The sequence below is a fragment of the Sprattus sprattus genome (genome assembly GCF_963457725.1).
Source record: "Sprattus sprattus genome assembly, chromosome: 15".
NCBI lineage: Eukaryota > Metazoa > Chordata > Actinopteri > Clupeiformes > Clupeidae > Sprattus > Sprattus sprattus.
Window position 1 is genome coordinate 18,365,829 of NC_137913.1, and position 17,854 is coordinate 18,383,682.

The following is a 17,854-nucleotide window of genomic DNA, read 5'->3' on the forward strand; positions in this document are numbered from 1 at the left end:
AGCACTGTTAAAGTTGAATGCCTTTGACAGCTTCCAGTGCCTCCTGTGTATTAGCAGTTTAAAAAAAAAAAGGAAATATGTAATGTCAGGTAGAATCACTCTAACAAGAAAGTTCTTCTCTGTTTGCTGCACTAATAAACCTTTGCATTGATTAAATAACCTGAGTGTGTCTGTATTTCAACCATGCTTCCATGATGCACCTGCAGTGTTGTTTTGAAGAAGGCAAAGAACTACACAGAGATGGCACATAGGTTTTATTAGAAGTGAAGCTTGTTCACACACTCCCCTTTCAACTCCTCGTTTCTTTTTACACTCACTATAATATCCTCTATACAGTAGCGTGTACTTTACACATAAGGTTAGTTGCATTTTTTTCTCCTTCATGTTAACACAGTTATAAGTTCCCTTTTAAAACTTGGAACACCAGCAGCCTTTTTCCGCAGGCCACACACGTGTAAATGAAACAGCATTTTGGGTGACTCCGCGTCTGCCGGTCGTGATCCAGTAGGGCAGAGGAAAGGTACCAGAGGTCTTGCCAAGCGGAGGTTATGCGTGAGCACGCGTAGCAGCAACAGTAGTAGTAGCAGCAGCATTGGCCGCGGTCCCACTGAAGGTGTGCTGATATGACGCACAAGCAGGAACAGGGCCATACACGTTATATAACGCAGTGTGCAGAAGCATGTTGGACCAATGAATAACTCAGTGAATCACAGAGAGAGCCTGCCAAGCGGTTTGCTGCTCGATCCACACTAATTGGTCCTCTACATAGTACTGAAGGATTAAGGACAAGGTTGTGTAGAAAAAAAAAGTGCAGGTATTTGGAATCACTTTGATATAGAAAAGAAACATACAATCTATTGTTTCAGTAGGTATTAATTCATAGCACTAGTGGATGGTAAAATGTAATACCTTTACCTCTAACTACTGCATTTACCTATATGATGTTATTTTCATTTATAAGCAACATATAAGCAGAGACTGACATGGATTAGGCTACGTGTTAAGTGGAGACACATCAGATACATGACATTAAGTAGTTCAGTGATTTTGCAATTATGCTTCATTCTGATAATATATTGACCAGATCTTGTGCAGATATAATGGTAGGTAAATGGATGGTAAAGAGTAACAAAAATGATTACACACATATATAGAAAAAAAGTTCTTTCCTCACTCTTTGTCAAGAAGAATCAGATAGATTCACGGCACGTTTAACTGCAGGAATTTTCAAAGGCTGTTTGGCCGGTTTGCCCTTGCCAGTGTAGTACCAGCTCAACATGGCTGGTATAGCTTAGGAGTCGAGACATTTCTCAGTTCTGACTCCAAACACTGCTTTGATTGGTCATGTCCTTGGCCCATCATACTGCATGGCTTTGTTTACTGGCCAAGAGAGGACAGTTGTATCTGACCAGACAAGCTGTTTGACATCACCAACGCTGGATCTGCAACTCCAGTGGGCATGTCAGCTAGGAGAAGCCCCGCCTCTCCTGTGGTGTTATTGGCCCACGGCCTCCACTCAGACTTCCCGCGGGACAGGACGGATCCGTTGACTGCACCCCCGTCTGTGAGCCTTTTGCCCTGGCACAGTCCGTTGTGCATGACGGAGGACTGGCTGAGGTGCTCGGCCAGCACCAGTGGCTGCCGGTCCTCTTCCTCTGATATGGCGAATACCGGCACGTTGATGTGATCATCGCCCCCTCCAGCGAAATCTCTGACATTCCCTGCCAGTGCTTCACCGAGCTGCTGTTGTTGCCCCGGGGAGCTGCCTCCACTATGGGGATCAGCACTCTGGTAACTGACAGGGGCCGACTTGCTGCTCTCCGGCGACCCAGAGAGGAGGCCGAAGCAGGGGGAGGCAAAGCGGGTGCGGCGCAGGTTGCTGGTGGAGTTGAGGCGACGCTGACGCTGAGCGGGCTGGGCGAGGGGATAGGAGGCGTTACTCATGGAGGAGTCGGACTGGCTGGTGTCAGTCTTGCTCCCCAGCTGGGGGTCAGAGAAGACCTTCCTCTTGCTGTCAGTTTGGCAGTCTGATACCGAGCTGGAGGGTGCCTGAAAAGTACAAATATTGAGAATTCTTAGTATTAACACAAATCAATTGTAAAACAGTTCTTAAAAACACTTAAATTCCTGACATAACTGATTTTAATTGAAATATTTTAACTCTTGGCGTAGCTCTTCTAGCCATGTTTTAATGAATCGTTGAGGAACTTCGAAGGATTCTTTTAGTGTCTTCTAGTTTAGAAGAACATACAACATTGACCGTCAAAATTATTATTTTACATTACTATGTTGATGCCACTTACTTGTCATTTTTCCAGAAGGGTTGTGTGGAATGTACAGTACCGAGAGGTCAAAACATTATGACCACTTACAGATGAAATAAATGATAATGGTTTGCTTGGGCTTGTTGTCATAGTCTAGGATATATTAGATGGTAAGCAACTTGTTGCTGAATTGCTAGATGCTTGAGAAATATGACTGTGTGAAGACTTGAGACACAGAAAAATTGTTATGGCCAGAAGATTGGGTCAGAGGATCTCCAAAACAGCAAAGCTTGTGGGTGCTCCTGGTCGGTAGTGATCAGCACCTACTGACAGGGGCCTGAGGAATCCAGGCAACGCACTGCAATTGCAAAGCTGCAGCATGAGTGGCTGTGTAGCTGCACACCTGTCCATCATCTAAAAGTGTTGCAATGGGCACACAAGTACAGGAACTGGACCTTAGAGCAATGGAAGAAGGTAACCCTGTCCATGAGTCACATTTACTTTTAAATCATGTGGACAGCTGGGTATGTGTGTGCCATTGAGCTGGCACCAGAATGCTCTGAGGGAAGAAAACAAGCCAAAGGAGGGAGTGTCATACTCTTTGGCAAAGTTCTGCTGGGAAACCCCTGGGACCAGGCATGCAAGTGCATACTAGTTGACACATACTTCCTGAGAATAGTTCAAGGAACATAATGCCCATTTCGAGGTGTTGACCTCCAAATTCTCCAGATCTCAAATCGAGTATCTCAGGATTGTGAAACAAGTCAGAACTGTGGCGGCTCTATCTTGGAACTTACTGGACTTGGGGGGGGGGGGGGGGGGGGGGGGGGGGGGGGGATGTTATTTGCCGTTGTGTACATCCCATAAACATAATATAAAGCATGGTAGCTTTTCTCTGTTACTCACACTGTCAACCAGCTTGGTGAAGGGGCTGGTGGAGTTCCAGCTGCACCACTTCTTATGCAGCTGTGGCAAAGGAGGCAGAAAGTCCTGAAAGGTGCGGACGCTCCATGCTCGCGGCCGAGCACTGCTGAAAGACCCCGTAGTTCCTGCAGGGGCAGCTGTAGGTAGGGCAGAGGGCTCTTGAGATGGCCAGTCGCTTACATGGGATGGACCAGTATCGCTGTGTCGAAGGAACCTCTCCCGCTGTTGTGGAACAAAAGAGTACATTTTCCATGGCATGATTACCATAACATACCCAAAGGTGCCACCACAAAAAAGTGCTTCTGATATTGAGAGAAGTGCACTGTAGACATTACACTATATCTCCTAAATTACATGGTGAGGAACTACAGGTTGTGCATACAAACTGCATTTTCATAAAGCTAATCACATACAAAACACACATCCTAGAAACTTGACTTAATGGACATGTAAATAGTTCCTTCCACCTTTCTCTTTCACAGGTTCTACACAGCACCGGAAGCTTCAACAGGAGTCTCCGACACCTTCATGGACTCTTTTGAACTGTAGGATTTCATGCAGGATTTCATATAAGGTAGATATGCAGCATGCTGAAAGGCCAGGTATCTTTGTCCCAGATGTCATATTCTTCTTCAGTATGGCAAAGTGCCCGGTCTTGTCACCATACATAACTGTCATGTGGAAAGTCTGTCTAAGCCAATGGAAAGACCTCCTTTGTCATAATATCAACATACATATCACATCATACATTCTAAGGTTTGAATGTGGGTGGGCACTAGCACAAGGTTGTAAGGATTTTAGGATCTGAAAGTACACTTACATTTTCAGCAACTTCATAAACTTTCAGCACGGTAATATATTAAACATTCCCATAGTTCAACACATTATCAACCTAGATGAGTTAATTACTGAAGATGAAGACACAACCACGATGATGCCTGGCGTCATTGTGAAGAAGTTTTTCTCTTTGTAGTCTTTTCTCCCTAGATGCTCAGGTAAAGTTGCCTGGCATTGATGACCCTGGAATTGGCTCAAATATCTTTGATAGTTCGTCTTGTTGCAGTGTTGCCAACTTATATCTCAATGACTTATAACATTAGCTTTCTGATTGACCTCTTTATACCGGCTTTGACAGGGTGTTTTACTTTCTGAATGACTGCTGCTATATACACTGACCTACGCGTACGGCCAGATTGTCTTGAATCTTCCTGTCAGTATTAGAAACATAAGCAACAGAGTTTCTGTGATTTCTGTGAATTTGAAGTCATTGAGAGTACCAAGTCATTTTTGTATTAGCTTCTTAGCTGTCTTATTTTAATTTTATTTTGTATTATTCAACATTATACCTTTTTCTTATTCATCATCATCTGATTCATTTCTTAACACAATGTTTGGAGTCAGTCATGCTTGTACACAGGTTTTTGGTAGGAATGTATCCAAAAATTAGGAACTAATTATTTTCTTTTCTTAAATTAGCATATAGGGCAGGTGTTTAAATCAGTCACAGTCCAATTCAAAATAGCGTTGTGGCAGCTTGGTCACAACAATACAACATTCGACACATTTCCTACAACTGTTTGAGGTGAGTGAACCTCGCAGTGAGTAACGAATGTTCCCAAACAGATTATTTTGTAGAATTTTTATGGATTATAAGAGAACAGCTCCGATTACCACTCTAATGCAGTCACTCCACAAAGTGGCTTAATAAGCTGCCAGTCTGAATTACACACTAGACTCAGTCATACATTTAAATTTACACACGGCAGACAAACACTCCGTTCATGCCGCATAAGGTACCCGGCGAGAAGTACACAAATTCGGTGTATTTACACGCACAGAGCATACACGCACTGTTGACTGAGCTGATTGGTTGGCCATTAGATTATTATCAGGTAATTACACCCAACCAAGAAATGAAATCAGTGCCTGCGCTTTTTAAAAACCACAGTCGTGGCAACAAATAAACAAAACATTGCACAACACTGAGGAACAAAACAAAACACCAATCGGAGCGTGAATTAATCGAATTAGGAATTAGATTACATTTTTCTCTTTGCGCTTGCCATCCAGTGGCATGGTTTCCATCTAATCCCCAGCAGCGCGCAGGTATGATGACAGTTGGAGGGGTATGCCGGAAGGGGACAATAGTAGCCATCCTGCGGCCCTCTAACAGGCCCAGGAACACTGGCAGAGGCTGAACCGCTCCATTGATTAGAGTGGCTGATCAGATGTGAAAGGCACATCAGGCACACGTCCCAGTTCATTAGTCAGCTGTTCATCATCGGAAAGAGTAAGGTAATCCTTACAAAGAATCACTAACAGCTCTCCACGTCTAGACACGAATTAGGCAGGGGTTTAAAGTGGAGTACTCCATGCACCACAAAAGCTCCAAACACAATACTGACTTGTTTGAGGGCCGGACACACACACACACACACACACACACACACACACACACACACACACACACACAGACAAACACACACACACACACACGTCCTAAAAGTCAATCTAGGTGTAAGAGGCCATCTAGGCCTGTAGTCAAACTTCTACTTTAAGCCAAATACAACACTATACTTTAAGTGCTGTAAAGGTTAAGAGAGTCACAAACAGAAAGTGACACACACACACACACACACACACACACACACACACACACACACACAGACAGACAGACAGACAGAGAGACAGACATTGAGAGAGAAAAAGAGAGAGAGAAAGAGAGCCACACACAGAGCATTAGACCTGGGAAATTGGCTGCACAGATAATACATTCATTAGCCTTGGCTGCTGGAGAGCACGCCAACTCCGTAAGTGCTGCCAGAGATCCTTCATGCCAGCTTTTGTTGCAAAGCAGCACAAGTGGTTCACATGCAAAAAAACACCGGGGCAGCCTAACCTAACTTCGCTCCACCAGGGGAGAAGGGAACACGGTTTATCGTATGGGAGGTCCGCTTTCAATGGCATCAAAGGCAACGCCATTGCCAACCTCCCCTTGAGCGTTTGGCAAAGGAAACAGCCAGCTCTTCCCGAATGCACAGAACCCCCCCCCAGCTTTGCAACTCACCGTGTGGGGACAGAATGGCAATCTGCTTGGAATGGGTCCGGAGGAGATCACAAACACCTCATCTGTGCCCAGCTCAAGCTCTGTAAGCCCACCAGAGGAGATGTCCTGCTCAGGATTGGTAGAAACCTCACCGCCAGCGGTGAATGACAACCCTGGACAAACAAACAGGCAAGAGAACACAAACAACATAAAATACACTGTTTTAAAATGGATGTTTATGTATAATCAAATAGTTGCGGTGCTTTGTGCCAAACAACACAAAACTATGTAAAAGAGTCTTTTCCTGGGAAACAACCTTAAAATCTCCCCCGTATTGCAGAAAGAGGCTCCACCAGTCACAGTAAGTAGGACAACAGAATGTAAGAAAGTTCAAGGTACCCAAATGATTTTAAATGCACAGACACCACTTCTGCAGAATGAGGGCAATAACCTGCACTGCATACTGTCACAAATTCAACTGCATGTTTTATATGATAAAATACACACACAAAATATATGACGAGGACATGTTCTATATTGGGTGGTAGATGCTGGCCATTTGGTTGGGATCCTCCTCTTCTCATTCGTGAAAACAAGTAGATTCTGTTCCCGACCAATTAAACTGGATGTATAAGTTCAATTCCGGGACACAGATGAAGTCATGGCCAACATAGCTGGACTGGGCCCAAAGACCCCAAAAGGGACCCCTCAATTACAAAAGGCACCAGAGAGATAGCAAACTGAGAGCGAGGGAGACAGAGATGGAGAAAACAGAGGGACGCAGTACTACCTGTGTTTGGCAGGCTCAGGCTGTGTGAGCGGTTGTTGTTGCCATTCTTTGGCACAGCCTCCTGGCCGAGGTCATTGGGAGGCACCAGCTGGAGCTCACTGACATCCACCCCAGGGTTCTGCACAAGCTGTGGCACCTGCACCAGCACCGTCAGAGGGCCAGCCATCATACCCAAGAAACATAAACAGCACGGCACCAAACCATCAATGACAGCTTACAACAGTAAGTATGGCACAACATTCCGAACCAGACGCTCTCTTTTTGAGAGAGCACCACACCATGTAGCCGAGGTAAACCCTTTTTGGAACATGATACGAGGCAATATGGCAATTCAATATTTATTTATTGTGTGTTTATTTATTGTTTATAGTGCAGAAACGTATGGTAGAGAGACTGGTTGACAGAGGCCAGGAATGAGTCGATTGCATGCATGCATCACAATAAATCAGGACTCAGCAGTCACCAAAAGTTCAAGTCAATCTAAATCAGTGTGCTTATCGAGTTCTGAACTCGCTGTTGTGGTAGACGGTTTTAAAGTTCTGAGCCAAAGAATGTCCTTAAGTCACCCAATCAAACATCTGACCTCAGGCTCATTGAGAATTCATGGCATTACTGGAGAAATGCAAAATGCAGCCCATAATAAACCACTTGAGAACACAGGCATTTCTGAAGAAGAACACAAATAAAGAATGAATAAATTACAGAGAAACGCATGCCACAATTCACTTTAGCAAACAGAACACACATGCAAGCAGTCTTTCACACAGAATGTTAACCATGTTAAGTCAACCACAATTTCAAGCATGCACTTTATATGTGGTCTAATTGATTCCAATAATGATAAAGGTCAGTGAAGTTCAGCCTTGTGAATGCGTGTCATACAGAAACCTCAAAGAAGAATATTATGGTGCATATAGCTGTTAGAGAGGAGTAGAGAGGAGTAGAGAGGATATGAAGGCAAGGCAACATGATCCATGTCTAATCTAACCTGAGGAGGAAGGTCTGTGTGGTTTTTTTTTTATCAGAGAGTTGTTTGGTTGTTTTACCTCAGGGTTGCTGGAGGGAGATGCGCTGTCTCCTTTAGCACATAGTTTTGGTCTGGAACACAAAAGACCCACAACATTTTCATGATGCGTGTAGAATTTTGTCTAACCTTCAACGTCAGTCAGACGTAATTGCTTGATTCCCTACTTGGATCTGCTGAAGATTCACCCTTTAAGAATAAGACTACAGTGGACAACAACTGCAACAACACAGAACAGCAACAACAATAGCAGACATAATATTAACACAGCACCTTTGTTTTCGTCTCTAGGTGCTGATATTCAGGGCTCAAGATAAAATAAATACTAATAGCTTGAGCAAAACCAGCCAAGCCTCCAGCCAAAATCAGACTGTTTACTACAGGAATTCCTTAAGTAGAAAATGAGAACCTCACACAATTTAGAATTTCCCTCAACCATATATTACTTAGGGCAGTGTACTGATCCCCTGCTGCTTTTTATGCCTTTCTTGTTCCTCCTAATTAGATGTTCATTTTACTGAAAACGTCTGCTTCATATTTCCACCTTCATGAACAGTATACACCACTGCTATTATTGTGTGCTACCACTTTTAATGGAAGACGTTGTTTAACAGTGTTTGATTTCCTACAGGTTTCTTTGACACTATTACTGTGTTCTCATTTTTCAAAATGGATCAATTCATGTCTGGGTTTCTGCAGCTAAACCAGTATTGCATACAGTATACAACAGTACAACATACAGTTAAAAATGAGCCCACATTAAGGGTCAGCCTAACCTAAAAGGGTCAAAATCACTAGATCTGGCAAACACTGAATGGCTTTTGCTTTGAGGGCATTCGACAGCTTGCAGTGTTGGTGGGACTCTCAGCAGGGAGAACGGGCAAAAGATCAGATAAGGACACTCTTTGACAGTCCTCAGCTATATTAGCACATGGCACTCTAGATAGATAGGATTACAACCTCCCAAAGCGATAGCATCAACTTAGAACATTGTTTGAGTGCCCCCCCCCCCCCCCCCCCCCCCACGGGATTAACATGGGAAAGGCTTGTAAATTACACCCTTTGATATGAGGGTGCTTGTTCTATTAAACAATTACAATAGCATCTGTGGGACAGAGAAATACAGCTCTACTTGTTTTTCTTCCTTTTTCATTCACACCGACTATTGTGTGGCTGTGCTTTTCTTTTGTCCATGGGAATCGATGCCAGGTGCTGCACCTTGAGCAGGCCCTCTATCACACAATAGGAAACAGGCCCACATCAAGGCCCAGCCGAGCAGCACGGCCCTCCTACACCCACTGCACTTCCGGGGCTAGGAAGACTCAAGCTGAGTCAACACCAACTGGCCACCACGTTAAGGAGTGCAGCACCATCAATAAAACCCATTCATGATTGCCATTTACTTCCATGTGAATGCATAAGCAAGGCTATGTCCCAGGTCTATGTGAATGTAACTCGGTGGCAACTGGGTTACGCAATGCTAAATCTGTGGCATGGGAATTTAATATTCAGTAATTCAGAACATGTTTTGTAATCATCCGCACATTGCAGAGTTGCACTTGTTGCCACACATGTGGCAATTTTGTGTCAGACTAAATACATTTAATTTAAGTAAATATAAATTTAAATTAAAACAATTAAAAACATTTTATGGAAATGTCCCCATGTTGATATATATTTTCTACTAAGCAATTTGTTCTGCTAAGCAACTGCTCTTTGTTACCCTGTCCAAACTAGGACATTATGGGTGAGAGACTTCCACTAATACCACAAAACCCTTTAAGGCACTTGCCCCATAAAATACTTACCTGAAGACAATAAAGAGCACACAAGAGAGAGCCACAGCAAAGAAGGCTGCCCCACTCACAATGGCCAGCAGGGCGTCCACTTTCCTGGCCGTGGGGGTGAGGGAGCGCTGGTCGGCCATGGCATCGGTGTGGTTGCGGTAGTGGAAGAGAAGTGCGAAGCCGCGGCCCCAGTGGGTGGTGGTGATAAGCTCCATGATCACTTCCACCATCCCATCTGAAGAGCCAAACACCAGCTGGCTACTGGCTGGCCGATTGGCGCCGCAGAAACGAGAGGAGAAGGTGATCAGGTCAGAGATATAGAGGACGTCATGCGGGCACGCGTCCACTTGTGATTGCTGCGTCTCCGGACTTACTGACTCTGTGTCTGTGGGCAAAGGTGGAGGCGAGGTGGGGTCGCTCACAAACTCACCTCCCCCCCGGCTGGCGTCAGCCCTAAGGCCCTGAGGGGAGATGTCATTCAGGGCTTTGTCTCCCTGAGGCTCCATCCCAGTAGCCTGCTGTGAAGGGGACTGTAGTGAGGGGACCATCGACGGCGAAGACGAGGACCATTTGGCAGAGTTAGACACTTTGGCCATCTCCATTTTTGTGGACTGCTCTTGGATGACCACGGGCTTGACCACGTCCTTTGGACTGCTACTGCTGCTGCTGCCGTCTTTGGTCGGCGTGGCGACGTCTTCAGGCTGGGATGCGGAACCCACCACCTCTGGCCTCACAGTCGAGTACACAGCACTGTCATCCATCATCTCATCCTCGTCCAGGCCCCCCTCTGACATGGCGGCAAATCTGGCCTGGCTATCGTGATTCTCGAAGACGTCAAAGTCAAACATCTCCAGTATGAGCTGATGGCCTACGGGCACAAAGAACTGCCAAACACAGTGAGTCCCTGATGAGTAGTTATAGGGAAATCCAGGGGAGAGAATGAGCCCTTGGGCATCTACAACATCCACTTTGGCTCCGCAGTCAAAATACACCTGAAAAAAAAAAGATAATACGTTTCAATAATGTGCACAGAGGATGGTAAAGAGAATGAACGGATCAGTTAACCACTGTTTGTATAAAATATGTGTGAGTGTATAATGTAGAATTTGAAGTGAGGGACAAGAAATCGAGCTTTGGCAGGAGACAGATTCTGTGCAAACACTGAGCAATTGTGTGCATTCACTTAAAACTGTAGCATCCTCTCTGGTTTACCATCTTCGTGGCAGATACCAAAATGCGCACCAGTTTCCTCCCCAAATTTCTCAGCCAAACAACAAAATCCACAGACAGAAAATGAAAGATGAATATTATAAGTATACATGCCATGTCCTTTCATTATGTGGTTATAGTTAAGCTACTCTAAGAATTGTCCAACAATGCCAGCTCTGTTGTTGGCTGCCATAGCTTGGACCACCCAAATTTTGGTGAAACCAAAAACACAATGGCTAAGGAAATCAATCACTTTACATTCCCAGACTTTAAGACTTTAAGGCTCACGACTGGTGGGAGGAAAGAATAAAATCATCAGCCCATCCACAAGAGGATAATCATGCAGAATAAGAGGCACCCACTAACAGTATATCATTGTCTCTGGGCTGCCTTGCCATTGCTTTTCAAATGGAGTCGAGGCCAGTAAAATTGGGTTGATTCACACAAAATGTGTGCATGCCTGACCTATTCAACCCTCCTCCTTTGCCGGCATTTCAAAGCTGCTCTTTGCCTGCTATGGTAACCCCAGGGAGGTATTTCTTCAAACATGCTGGCGGTAATGCGTCCCAGGTGTGCAGGATGGAGGGGACCTCACTCTAATGGCAGTCAGATGTCTGTCGGGGCAGACCACTCCAGATCCAGACCTTTGTGGGGGTCCGACTTTATTAGCTTTCCTGTGGAGCTGGGTTCTGGACTGTGGGAAAGCCAGGGTGAACAACCCAGTGCGCCTCGCTACCAGACAGGTAACAAACCCCTATGCTCCCCCACCTCCTACTTTTATACATCTTGGCCTACAAACTAAATTAAAAGGGCTGCCAAAGCAGGGAGGCGAAATGAAAAAGTCTCTCTTCCCTCCAAAAATGGCAAAGCACAGTGATGGGTCATATGTGCGTTCTCATCAAAAACATTCCAACCAGTTTAGTTTTAAGTACAAATACCTAGACATTCTGAGGCTATATGAAAGCACTAAAGGGTCAGCAAAGACTAGCTCTTCAGCTGACCTCCACCAAAGTACTTCTGATTGAGACCTGAAGCTGTTGTTATGGATGACACAGGTGGAGGACTTTGGTCGGTAAAAATGCATGTTGGTCACGACAGACTAAAAAAGACCATACACTATCTACAGACCATCTAGGAAAACATCCAAACTGCACCGCAACTAAGAACTCCTACTGCCGTCATTTTGCTAGCTTTATTAGATATTGCTCTCCTGGGGGGGCATGAAGCCATTCTCTGCAAGGAAAGAACCAAGTATAGGCCTACCAGTCGTGACTACTGCTTTTTCTCATCCTCCCAGCATGTCGTACCATATCACTCCGTCCTCCCTCCCCGACCTTGTTACTTGTCTGTGCAGTAGTTGTACGGAGAACACCAAAATAAAACCTGCACTGTTGAAACCTAGCTGGAGGCTGTCCAGTAATTTGCACCCTTTTAAAAGGGGGAAACATGTTTATAGCGCAGTAGGTTGCTAAGTGGCTTTTCGCCCCTGCTTCATAGGTACAGCAAGGGCTAGGGTATTAGAGTACATTTCTGACCAGTATAAACAAATATGTCAAGGTTGGAAGCACATACACAAGGACATATACTCACATACAAATCATCTTTCTGCATAAAAATACCATATTTCTTCCTTAGTGGATTATTGCCCAATACTTAACTACCAAAACTGGTTTGAGATTTGAGAATTAATTTCTGAAAGCCTGACCAATATTAACAAAAGAGTACCAGACTGTAAACACAAATACTTGGACATGCACACACACATGCATGCAAATCCTTCCTCTGCATACAAATAGTAGGTTTACACAGTGACATGCTGCCAAATTCTCTAGCAGGCATTGTACTTCCGTATAACTTGTTTATCATTAAGAGTGTTTACCTCCAACACAACCTTCTTTCAGGGTGCAGACGCATTGGGTAAGCTGTTCTCCTGAGCTTAGCACAAGTCTGTGTACCACTACAGCACTAATTACATGACTGACATTTGAACCGGTCAAATGCCATTCTCACAGAGCGCAAGAGTAAGCCGATTTTGGCTTTGCATGGTTGTATTGTTTATTGCATTAAAGCATCAGGGAAACTTTTATGAATGGGGGGCTTGCCGGATATACACATACTGTATCTGATTCATGAATAAATAGTTTCAATAGTTGATTCAGCGTAATTGTGATTCTAATGTTAAGGTCTCTCGAACTTATTCCATGCTGGAGAATCCAAATCTCCATTTGTCACAAAACTAGGTTATAATTGTGGATTGTGCCAACAGACCGAGTTATCTGTTGGTATGTAGGCACAGAAATGTGCACGGTAGACTTCACATGAATGGCTTCCAAAGTGCCACAGTGTATAATGGAAATGGGACATTCTTATAATGCCAAACATCCCAGTTCTGTTACATCACAGGCAGGGGGTTCAATTAACCAAGGATGCCTTTTCTCATAGGGAACAATGCGGGGCCATGCCAGCCGGTGCTGCGCTTCATGCTGCGATAGGAGATGACATTTTAATGAAGTGATGCTAATAAGTAGCAGCAAGCAGAAGTTTACATAAGACCTGCTGGTCATCGCGCCCTAGTTGTGCTTTGGTCAAAATGACTAGACAAACCCCATCCAGAAGTAGATCACCCGGACAAATACAGTAATTGTGTGAGTCAAGTGACGGATCGGAATGACATGCTTCATTTATTTCTAAAGGCTTTGAAGTATTTTTTCCCGAAAAAACCTTCATTACTGTTAGACAGTAATACACCATTACATCAGTCCCTGACAACATGCTATTGCATAACTTACCAAAATCTAAACCAAATCTAAAAGCCTACTGAAGTGTCAAAAGGCCTATGTAAGCTAAGTTTTACTGAGAGAGGAAATGGTTGAAATTGTGGCCCAGATATTGATTATCTATTGATTTCTGCTCCATTTGCCTGTTTCAACAAAAATATGTGTTTATTTGTTAAATATTGCAACTTCATAAGTATCTTTGATTCTATGTTTGTTACAAACATTGCAACTGCATGAGCAATTCTAAGAATAAGCAATACAAATCCAGTACTAATGTGGGTATTCTTTGCTAATAATATTGTGTTCTCATAAAAGGGTATTAAAAGGAACATAAACTTTTCATTAAAGTTTGTGCAAATTTGATATTTTTGTTCAGTTGGTAACAACACCTAAATATCCCAGAATAAAACCATTCCAAATATGCAAAGAGGGCAAAATAAATCCTTTTTTGATTTGGGAAACAAGCTTTTAGGATTTCCATCAGGTTTTTTTCCCTGCTCCTTTGAATTTTTCTTCCAAAAAAGGGTGCCTTAGAGCACATTCATTCTCTTTTATTATTTTGCTACTCTCGGTTACTCTGTGTGGGATCACAACAAGTTTACTTCAGCCCCCCACCCCCATCACCACCAATGAGAGAGGGAGAGAGTGAGCTTATGTCCTGACTGCTAAACTACAGCAGGCTGAGCCTCAGTCCCCTAGGTCTTGCCACACGCTCACTCAGATGCACAAACAGACCCGGAGTCGCTCATAAACAGGCAGGCGGGGCCCTCGCAAAGGGGCTGGGATCCTCACCGGGGCTATTTATTGGTGGTGAAAAGTGAGCCCCACTCCACCAGCTATCGGCTTCGCTGGTGTGCATGTTGTGACGATGTGTTACATTGGGTTCATCTCCTGCCTAATCCGTCACCCGGCTACTGACAGCACAGGAATGAATCAACACGTTAAAGCCCAGCCTTGTCACGCCCGGTGCACCTCCTTGAGCTTCCCACAAGAGGAGGGAGAGAAGGAGAGGAAGGGAAAGGAGCGGTGCTACTTTAAGAGGGGAAGGATCCTTGAGAGCAGTCTTCACACAGCTGTGGAGAGCTCAGATACACTAGCTTCCGACTTCTCGCATATCTTCCCTCTGATGTCAACTTCGCTCAATCTCTCTCTCTCTCTCTCTCTCTCTTTGTCTGTCTTGGCCTTTCTCTCCCTCAGTGTTTCTGATGGCCAAAAGTTCACCTTGGATAAATTTGCTAAACAACACTGCCTGCTGTTTTATAGTCAGCAGGTTCATTTTGTATCTCCAACACACTATTGTTACACCCTAAACAGTGTCCAGATAGCCAGTATTTAATATTTCATGTCATAATTTCCAAACAATTAGACACTACCGACAAGATCCACTGGTATCTCGATTCCTCTGACTAAGTGGGTGGGCATACCAAATTTGTATGGTACGCACCAATTATCGCACCATTAATCACAGGCTTTCTTCCATCCTAAAAGGAGCTGCCATAATTATGGATGTGCACAGTGTGAAACATGTGGGCGAGATGCATGTCTTATCTCCAGAGATCGACTCATTTAGCAAAATCGTTTCCAGATTTGGAATGTGATTCAGCCAGTGCTTCCGAGACAGTTAATCCCAATGTAACTGAGAGGCAAGCAGGGTGACAGAGCAGTTTTTTTCCCTTGCAAAGACAAGGCGGTTTTCTCCTCATATCTCTGTAAGGTCACATGGAAGGCTTTCCAAGCCACTACATTTATTCATGCATGCAAGCTATTCACATCACTATGCATCAGACTTATGCTTCCCAAATGTTCACCCCCATAAACCAAGGTCACTGGCAGATGGCAAAAACAAGCGTGCATATGTGCAAACATCTTGAAAACACTTTCAAATGTGTGTGTATAATTTGTAAAAACATGCAGGCGCTTACATCTTACAAACTACTACTACCTTCTTTTTTTTGGGACAGGCATGGCTACCAATCCAATACACTGTTTCAAAAAAATCAACTTAACACAAAAGAGGACAAAGGCATCATTTAGAGTGCCCCCTCAGGCAGATAATTACAGAGATAGTGAGCACCCTATGTGCACAGAGGCTGAGGCGAGGGGAAGCTGACAGTCCAGTGTGCTGAGGGGCTTTTGTTTGTCGAATTCTAAGAATTCTGCCACTTGCTCCAGCTCAGTCACAGTGGACGAGGATGAGTCTTGACAGTTTGTACCCCACAACTGATGCCCTTAGTGGCACTGCACACTTGCTAACTCTCTTGTGTTTGAGGGGGCAAGTTACAAGTATGCAGGTGAGGGTTATTCGGAGAGTTATAAATAGGGACGTTTGGTCGTGTGTCGATACTATTTCAATGATTTGTTGTGGTCATACCACCAACTGAATGACGTCAGGCGTGGTTACCCCAGAGTAAGTCCCTCAGATCAGGCTGCTGAAAGTGCCAGGAAGGATTTGATCATTAAAAGCATACCTTCTACAGGAATCTGCTAATCACCTGTAAATCGTAGTCAGATTTGAGAGGCCTTTCCCTAATGCTGAGAAGGTGAAAAAAAAAAGAAGAAAAGAACAACAAAAATCGGATGCTGAGTTTCCACCCAACTGTAAGTCAAACTGACACCAACTAACACCAACAACTACCACTTCCCCCTGTCTGTCTCCAGATAATGCTGTCTGTAGATCTAACACAGCCAATGATCTATCAACTCCCTGGAACAGCCGAGGAAACCTCACCAGTTTGCCTCGGCCGCCGTTGATGTTCATTTGTGTCACCCTGAACGGGCTCAAACCAAACACAAACTTTTCGCTCACAAAGGCAGGGGCCAGCTATCCAACTGCAGTTTGATTACATTTGACACCAGCACAAGCTTTGACCTCTGGGTAGAGTGGTCATTCATATTGTAGCTGCCCCTCCTGACAGCGGATCTAATAAGCAGCGAGCGGACCACCGTAGCGGAGCAGTGATGAGATAGTGTAGCAGTGAGCCGTGTAGCAGGGTAATGAGCACAAATTGAGGAGGTGTTGTTTATGCTGCTCGCTGCAATTCAGAGGCCAGGCTTCAACTGTGAGTGTAACCATGGCACTACCAGAGGGTACAAAAAAGGCTTTTATGATGGAAAAAAAATAAATAAAATGAACTGAGATACTTCACACGGATGCGCGAATTCTGCAATAATTGCAAATCACACCTTACATTAAAAAAATTGAATAAACTTTATAAAGATCTAATGACTTTCTGTTTATATGCCATCCAGTCTGAATAGTGGTGGAATAACAATTACAAAGTTCATTTAAGATCAAAATAACAATAATTTACACTAAACGATGCAAAGGCTTACAAAATATAAGTACCTTATGAAGACTGTTATCACGGTTGATAACTTAATTTTGATATGTGCTCATACTGGATTATTCTCTTTTAGAACTCCGTGTCATGTCGCTGGCATTTTGTTTACTGATGGCAATGCGTTACATTTTTACCATTAGCATTCCACAATAATAAATATCTGACGTGACACAAAAACAGCTGCAGAGCGTTCTAAGTTCAAAACAGAATCGCGCCACGAAACTCTGAATATTCAATGCAATTAATGAAGACGAAACTTTTATACTGCGCTACGACGCCAAAACCTGATACCAAAAACCTTTGGACAAATTCTACTTCCCTGGTTATACTTGTTAACCAAACAACACGCGAGAAACTTGGTGAAATATTTCCCTCAGACAGGAAAGCAGGGTTGCAAAGAAGGGTTTGCTTCCATCGCATCGATTTGACAGTGCAGTTGTTGTCTACAAATCATGTGCTGGAATTCTAAGAGGAAAAGTGACAAACAACATATTGACGGTCAGATGGCTATTACTTACTTTTTGCGGTGCACATCCTGTGATCCAAAACAGAAAGGACAAAATAAAAATGGGTGTCCTTCTAAACTCAGAAAGTCCCATTTTCCCTACTTTTCAGTTTCAACGACGAAGACAGGACAGCAGAACCTCTCTTGTCCCCCTCTCTCCATTCACCTGAGAGTCTGTGAGCGCGCT

At 44.0% G+C, this 17,854-nt stretch overlaps 1 protein-coding gene across 1 annotated transcript; it reads right to left on the reverse strand.

Annotated features, from left to right (window-relative positions):
• Nucleotides 1-241: 241 nt before the first annotated feature.
• LOC308376320 (uncharacterized protein) lies at nucleotides 242-17,819 on the reverse strand. The gene is made up of 7 exons (XM_080852615.1): nucleotides 17,681-17,819; nucleotides 9,857-10,827; nucleotides 8,071-8,122; nucleotides 7,025-7,160; nucleotides 6,256-6,407; nucleotides 3,171-3,410; nucleotides 242-2,049 (listed from the first exon to the last, which is right to left on the reverse strand). Exons 1-7 carry the CDS (start codon nucleotides 17,759-17,761, stop codon nucleotides 1,378-1,380), a joined length of 2,304 nt encoding a protein of 767 aa, XP_080708741.1. The 5' UTR covers nucleotides 17,762-17,819; the 3' UTR covers nucleotides 242-1,377.
• Between the last annotated feature and the right edge of the window lie 35 nt (nucleotides 17,820-17,854).